This window comes from Enhydra lutris, unplaced genomic scaffold (genome assembly GCF_002288905.1).
Source record: "Enhydra lutris kenyoni isolate GAN:26980312 unplaced genomic scaffold, ASM228890v2 scaffoldscaffold19, whole genome shotgun sequence".
Classification (NCBI taxonomy): Eukaryota; Metazoa; Chordata; class Mammalia; order Carnivora; family Mustelidae; genus Enhydra; species Enhydra lutris.
The window spans coordinates 19,790,338-19,798,590 of NW_019154103.1; the positions used below are offsets into that span (position 1 = coordinate 19,790,338).

Consider the following 8,253-nt stretch of genomic DNA (forward strand, 5'->3'; position numbering starts at 1 on the left):
AACCTATAGTTTTTCAATGAAAATAATGAAGTCATATGAAGATATGATTTAAGTTTGCAATTCACCTAATTTTGTCACTGTCCAACTTTTTTCTACAACTAAACCTATACACAGATAAACGAACACACAAACAAATGCAAATCATACTCTTCTATTTTTATCTTCAGCATTTATTTAGGACACTGCCTGACATGTATAATAGATTCTACATAAAACAAATATTTTCTGAAAAAAGGATTAATAAGTGAATGAATGAACATACAAAAAACGTACTTCTTCAAAGTACAAAAATGTACTTCAGTCTATAATTGCTTATATTCAAAAGTCCATTCAATTGCACAAATATACACTGAATGCCTATATACAATAACAAGAAATTAAGCTGACTTTTAAACTTACAAATATAAAAAAGTATAATGGAGATATTTTTTAATATTATCCCAATATATTTCTAGATATAAGTACCCTAAATAAATACTTCAAACAAAATGCTCTGAGTTGCTAAACTTCAAAGTAATCTAGTACTCTTACCTCATGAACTTAAAGAAACATACCTTTACACATACCTTTAAGTAAGTACAACTTTTTAGAAATTACAGCAGTTTTGTGAAAGCCAATTTCACGTTTCTTTTTCACAGTGATTAAATAACTGATTTACTGGATTAGTATGAACCCAGGGAAGTAAACTGCGATCCCTGAAAACCAATTCCACTCTGTCCAGACTTAGTATGAGACTGCTGGGAAATAATTCTGACTTTAACAGCAAGAACCACTATGAATTGAAAATTGAACATGTAGGGGCGCCGGGGTGGCTCAGTCAGTTAAGCATCTGCCTTCAGCTCAAGTCATGATCCCTGGGATCAAGCCCCACCTCAGGCTCCTCACTCAGCGGGGAGTCTGCTTTTCCCTCTCCTGCTCCCCTGCTTGTGCTTTCTTTCTCTTTCGAATAAATAAAATCTTTAAAAAATACATAAAAAAATAAATAAAATAAATTGAATACTTACAAAATATCTATTTTAACGTATGGTACTTTTCTATAGTATTCTATTTCTATTTGCTAAATTCAATTAAATGATCAATATTCATGATACAAACTGCAGGGAATAAACAAGTCAATACCAATTGCTGGGTCTCATTATTCTGATCCTCAGTACTCTCAGCCAGCAACTGAGTCAATTTCTTCCACAGCTGGTGAAGCTCTTGGCTGTCTGCACCTTCCTCCTGCCGTGTCTTTATCAACTTGTGCCATGTTCGGGCCACCTATCAAGGAGATTTAAATTTTTTTTATCTTACATATCAAAAACGCCAATTAGAAATATAAAATCTACAAATAAAAACATTTTTCATCTGCTAATACATAAAAATAGCAAAACCACAGAACTTCGTCTATTAGGAACTCCACAAGAACTATGGTGACTGGGCAAATGCAGACAGCCATTATATTAGAAGTACAACTAATGTAACAGAGTGGAAACAGGAATAATGACTACATGCCCCAATCCTTGTAACTATAGCATCAGCTACAAATGCACCACAAATATGTCACTAAATTCTACAGATGATGCTTTTACTTATTTTATTTATCCCTGCCCAGTTTCAAAAAGGTCTGGAAGTTAGAATAACTAAAACCTGAAATTTAATTTAGTTTCAAAACACTATCATTTGTAATATCTCTCTATATTCTTTTAATATCACACTACATACTAATTGTTTAAATTTTCCCTTAAGCTAAATGAAAGCTTTCTTCTAATAATGGCTTTAGTAAAAGAAGTCTACTACCCCACCAAATCATTAACCAACCTCTACGTGTTTCTTTTCTTGGTAATACAGATCCACAAGTTTCTTACAGACATCGCACCACTTCTGTTTGTCAACACTTAGAATAAAAAATTAAAAAAAAAGAAAAAAAAGGATTTTGAATCTGATTAATGAAAACAACCAAGGGCTTAAGATACTAAAATTAAAATATCCCAATAATACTACTGTCAGGTACTATTTTAAATCAGAACATATCCTCTTTCATACCACAGGAAAATTTTATAAAATGAGCCTCTCATTAAAAAAGAGAAGGTTTAAGAAATAATATCTTCCATCATATTACCTGAAAATTATATCAAAGTTCCCAAATTAGTCAATCCTCTTACTATTAGTGTTTTGATTTTATTTCAATCACAAGCAAAAGATTTTGTAACAACGGTATGAAAGAAAAATTCCCAGTAAATGTTTGGAGTACTTCTATGGAAGTTTTAATCAGTTTATTCAAATTAAAGCTTTTAAAGACACTGGCCTTTCCCCATACAATGATTACCTTTCATAAAGATCCAGGAGCTTCTGGTAAACACCAGGCAAATCATCCTTAGCATTTATGTGGTTACATTTCTCATATAAGCTTGCTAACCCCTAAAATAGGAAACAGTAGAGATTATTCTAAAAAGTCTAATGCTCTCACATTCATTTTGCTAAATAAAGTGACGATATATAAAGATTATTTACGATAAAGAAAATTATAACTTAAAAATAAAATAATGTCTGGGATTTGCCTCCAAATAATTAGGGTGGGAGAAAGTAGATCAAAGCATAGATGAAAAAATACTGGCCATGTGTGGATTTTTACAGAAGCTAGGTGATAGCCAGAGGGGCTCATTTTACCATTCTCTTTACTTCTGAAAATATATCTGAAGTGGGGCATCTTGGCGGCTCAGTCCGTTAAGCGTGCAACTCTTGATTTTAGTTTGGGTCATCATCTCAAGGTCTTGGGACAGAGGCCTGAGTCAAGCTCCATGCTCAGCAGGGAATCTGCCTGATTCTCTCTCCCTCTTCCTCTGCCCCTCCCTGCTCATGCATGTGTACATGCGTGCACTCTCTCTCTCTCTTTCTCTGTCTCAAATAAACTGATCTTTACGAAGAGCTTTGAAAATGTATTTGAAGTGTTTCACAACAAAAAATCTTAACTCTTATTACTATATGACACTACTTCTATATGGTCAAAAAAAAATCTAAGTATTTTGTAGAAACTGTCATCTTTGCTTCAAAGAAAGATCAGGTATCTTAAATCAATCAATACATAATAAAAGCCGGCATCTCTCTAAGTGTGTTACCAGATACCCCCTCTCATGTTCTTGTTCACATAAATGTGAGACAAACAGGTTCATGTTCTCCCAAGCCTACTGCCTATTAATCACAGTTTCTAAGATGTAATTGAGATATGAAACAAACTTATTAAAGATGAAAAAGCTGGAGAAGCCAACATAGAATATGAAGAACTTTAAATAAGAAAAAAGAATTTCACTCAAATACATAGATTTGCAGATTTTTTATATCTTACCTTTAGAAAACATATTAATATTCATTTCTTTTCCCTTGAATAAGCATAAGGAATATTCTTGGTAAGTCTTTCATATACACACATAATTAGAGATTTACATAATCATATTTGAATTCCAATCCTCACCTCTGAAAATAATCCATTGGGTTGGATGTCAAATAATGTTAAATAGCATCACAGGCATTTTTTTTTTTTTTAACTAATGTTCAGGTTTAGAAGATCAATACATTTAAAACTATTTTCTTCTATGGGGTAAATAATAGTTTAAATGACTTTTTTAAAAGCTGCTCCCTATATTTTTTTTAATGTGGCAAAAAATTTACCATAATACAGGAAAACAAAATCTACATACCTGCCAAGCCAGTAATTGATCTGGCTCTAGTTCAGCAGCTCTTTTATAGGCACCCTGAGCCTGATCAGGTTGTTCTAACTCGGCTGCAGCAACACCAATAAAAACCCAGGCGTTATAGTTATTTTTCTCTTGTTTTAACACTGTCTGGCGGAAAAAAATTAAAAGAACGGGTCATTAAATTTTGAAAGCTAATGAACAAACAACTAAAAGACTACTTGAGTGTCAGGAAATCTGGATCTACCACTAAGTGGGCAATCTTCAGAACGCCACTCAACCTCTCCGGTCTTCAGTTTCCTCAAGGAGAGAAGGAGGTGGATTGGATTGATAATTGTAAGGAGTCTAAAATATGAGGTACATATTTTAAAAGCTGCCCAAGCAATGCTGACGCCTCCCCATCCTCCTTGAAAATGAAAATACTGTGTATAAAAAGAACACTAAGACTATTCATATCACCTGACCATCTTGCTGCCTCCACTCCACACGGCTACCAGTAAACTCACAAAACTGCTTTCTCTCCCGTTTCACTCGAACCAACACCCACATTGTCCTGCACTGTGATAACATTTCCAACTATCAGACAGATTTTTCATCGAAATAACAAGGTAGGGAGGTAGACTGACCCCAATGTGACTATACCACATCTGTTCAAAATAAATAGAGGCAATGAATGTTTAAATACCACCTGTCAACGAGAATAAAAATTATATGTAGAGCTACCGCTTTCAGAAAGAACAGGTACTCGCTAAAGTGAAAGTCTGAAACAGAAAACTAAGATGTTCTAGTGACAGAAAACAAAACTAGTAGCTAATTAAATCTAGTAGATAATTAGCTCTTAAGATTTTGCCTATTCTAGGGAAAATAAGAATATTTCCATGAGCTGAGACAGTCAGATTATTGTGTTTCTGTGCATCCACATGACACTTCTAGCCATCTCTCATCATTCTACAGCACAAATTCCATTCTATCCAACAATGCTTTCTGCCAAAAAAAACTAACAATGTGGTAACTACCAAAGCTGACAATTGTTTAACCTCTGATATGTCCAATTAGTTGACCCCCCTCTTATTCTACTATCGCCCCACTTCTCAGTTCTTATCCCTCCTTTTCCAGCTTAGATTCCAATGACCCACCACTGTCATCCCTCCCTTGTGAATATCCTCAACTCCTTCACCTCTCTTCCCCATCATCTTTCTCAACATCCATACTTGAACCCCAGCATGCCCATTACTAAGCTTGAGAAGCTGAACATGAAGGGAGAAACCACAAAACTCAGTTCACTGATTTCACTTCAGTAACATGAAACTTCAGATGGACATATTAGGGCCTGGCGGTCCTTTCAATCCCCACTAGTAAGTTACATAACAACTACTTCATACCTTTTTTTATCTCAAACCTCCTATACAATTCTTCTTCCACTCTCAGCTTATGCCTTACTAAGAAAATAGAAGACATCAGAGGGGAACATTCCTCTTTTCCTACCCCCAAATCTACAAATCTGACAGTATTTACACCTATCTTCCCCACTTCTAAGATGGAAAAAGTATCAAAAACTCCACTTCGGGGCGCCTGGGTGGCTCAGTGGGTTAAGGCCTCTGCCTTCGGGTCAGGTCATGATCTCAGGGTCCTGGGATCGAACCCCACATAGGGGTCTCTGCTTGACGGGGAGCCTGCTTCCCCCTCTCTCTCTGCCTGCCTCTCTGCCTACTTATGATGTCTATCTGTCAAATAAATAAAAAAATAAATCTTAAAAAAGAAAAAGAAAAAGAAAACTCCACTTCAAGCTCAGGATCCCAACCTTTCTCATTCTTATCCCTACACTCTCCTCCACATTCAATTTCTCCCTCTGGACAGGGACATTCCCCTCAGCACCTTTCAAAGGAGCTTTAGAATAGTGAGCTCCCATTCACAAACCAAACAGAATGATAGTGTCAACATACCATTAAGAAAGAAAACTTTATGATACAGTAGTGCTCCATAATACACCCCATCAAAAGATATCTGATATTCATATTTTGAGAGTGTGACTTTGCGTATGGCCAGTGTAGTTTATCCTAGCACAACCACTCTAATGGTCTACTAAATAATCTAACCACTTTCATTAATGTTGAGACAAAAAATGATACACATGTTACAAATCCATAAAGCTTGTAAATGGGTAACATAATTTTACTGTGGAATAAAAAAATGTATCAGTTACCTTACAATGTTTCAAAGCTTCTTTGTATTCTTTGTTTCTGATTGCATCTCTAGCACTTTTTAGAGCAGTTTTTACTTCCTTGCTAGACATTCTGTAGAAATAAAAAGCTTGAGAGAACCTACAATAATACCAACAAACTTAACCATCTGAAAAATGCACATGTAATTCCTTCTATCTGGAATACTCTTTCCACTCTAAGATCCCAATACTGTATTCCCTCACCTCTTCAAATTTTTAATCAAATGTCACTTGCTCAGTGAAACCTTGGCTGGTCACACTACTTAAAATTTCAACCCTTCCTCCCCCCTCAAACCCAACTACACAATATTCTCTTAACCCCACCCTAACATTTAGCATCTTCTACACTATATATTTTATTATTTTATTTATTTTCTGTTCCCCAAACCCACTAGTATGTGAGTGCCATGTAGGCAGGGCTTTTTGTCTGTGGTTGTTATTGTGAACTGCTGTACTGCCAGGACCGAGTATCTAACTGTATACATTAATAAATATTTGTTGAAAGTAAGTTGTATTTGAGTTATATTCATTGTTCATATAGTAGATGATCTAAAAGGCTAGGATTCAAAACACATATCAATCTCAATCTAACTCTACACGAAGCAAGTTTTAGTAGAATAAGCCCAAATCACAAAGTAATTAAACACAAAGTAAAAAGTAAAGTAAAAACACTAACACAGATTAATTTCAGTAACTTTGATGTAAGAGCATAGGAAAGCAATCTGCTTTAATGCTGGTTTCTATAAAATATAAATCAGGATATTAACTTTGTTCACAGCAAAGGTCACTGTCAAGTTATAGCAATACTGTATTCTTTGAAGAAAAATAAATGCTAAGTTTACACTTGAATGAAGGTGATAAATATGCTAGAGGATTATTTCTACAATAAGAAGATATTTCAATTGGGAGACAAAGTATTTCTTCATTGAACTTAAGCTATGTTAACATAATTTTAAATAAACTAATGTATCATAAGATTTTACAACTTATTCTGATTTACCAGTAAACAAGTCATATTCAATCACACCTCAATGGTGAAAACAAGAGACACTTGTATTTTTTGACAACTTCATTGAACTCTAATCTCATCAGAAAACAAATCTGGGTAAATTTTAATCCATTCTAGACTGCAGACGTTCATGGCAACAAAATGAACCAAGAAGATGGCTTGTTGACTCAATGTATTGATGTCCGTTATATCCAAAGAGGCTGAGGTACAAGGGCAGAACAAAGAAGTTTAAGAAAGTAGGGAAAGGTGGCTGGGTGGCTCAGTGGGTTAAAGTCTCTGCCTTGGGGAGGAGTCAAGATAGCGGAGAAGTAGCAGGCTGAGACTACTTCAGGTAGCGGGAGATCAGCTAGATAGCTTATCTAAAGATTGCAAACACCTACAAATCCAACGGGAGATCGAAGAGAAGAAGAACAGCAACTCTAGAAACAGAAAATCAACCACTTTCGGAAAGGTAGGACTGGCGGAGAAGTGAATCCAAAGCGACGGGAAGATAGACCGCGGGGGGAGGGGCCGGCTCCCGGCAAGCGGCGGAGCAACGGAGCACAAAATCGGGACTTTTAAAAGTCTGTTCCGCTGAGGGACATCGCTCCAGAGGCTTAACCGGGGTGAAGCCCACGCAGGGTCAGCGTGGCCTCAGGTCCCGCAGGGTCACAGAAGGATCAGGGGTGTCTGAGTGTCGCAGAGCTTACAGGTATTAGAACAGGGAAGCCGGCTACAGAGACAGAGCCGAGGAGTAAGCTCTAAGCTCGGGGTTACCTTGAACCGGTCGCAGGCTCGGTCAGTTCGGAGCGCGGCCGGAGGCAGGGTGACGGGAGTAAATCAGCGCTGTTCTCTGAGGGCGCACTGAGGAGTGGGGCCCCGGGCTCTCTGCTACTCCGGGCCGGAGACCGGGAGGCCGCCATCTTCATTCCCGCCCTCCGGAACTCTACGGAAAGCGCTCAGGGAACAAAAGCTCCCGAAAGCAAACCCGAGCGGATTACTCAGCCCGGCCCCTGGTAAGGGCGGTGCAACTCCCCCCGGGGCAAAGACACTTGAGAATCACTACAACAGGCCCCTCCCCCAGAAGAGCAACAAGAAACCCAGCCAGGACCAAGTTCAACTACCAAGGAGTGCAGTTTCAATACCAAGGAGAGCAGCGGAATTCCAAAGGAGGAGAAAGCAAAGCACGGAACTCATGGCTTTCTCCCCATGATTCTTTAGCCTTGCAGTTAATTTAATTTTTTTTTCTTTTTCAATTTATTTTTCTTCTTCTGCTAAATTTTTCTTCTTCTGCTAAATTTACCCTTTCCTTTTTTAACATTTTTTAACTAGTTTATCTAATATATATATTTTTTTTCCTTTTTATATTTTTT

At 37.1% G+C, this 8,253-nt stretch overlaps 1 protein-coding gene across 3 annotated transcripts in view; it reads right to left on the reverse strand.

Moving 5' to 3' along the window:
- The window catches only part of LOC111148327 (tetratricopeptide repeat domain 37), an 88,413-nt gene that overhangs the window by 65,915 nt on the left and 14,245 nt on the right, over window positions 1-8,253 (reverse strand). For all 3 annotated transcript variants that reach the window (XM_022504834.1, XM_022504832.1, XM_022504831.1), the window contains exons 4-8: window positions 5,875-5,965; window positions 3,678-3,821; window positions 2,309-2,400; window positions 1,801-1,876; window positions 1,120-1,260 (exon numbers count right to left, since the gene is read on the reverse strand). In XM_022504834.1, coding sequence (XP_022360542.1) covers window positions 1,120-1,260; window positions 1,801-1,876; window positions 2,309-2,400; window positions 3,678-3,821; window positions 5,875-5,964 — 543 coding nt within the window. In that variant the 5' untranslated portion in view covers window position 5,965. The remainder of the gene's footprint in view (window positions 1-1,119; window positions 1,261-1,800; window positions 1,877-2,308; window positions 2,401-3,677; window positions 3,822-5,874; window positions 5,966-8,253) is intronic.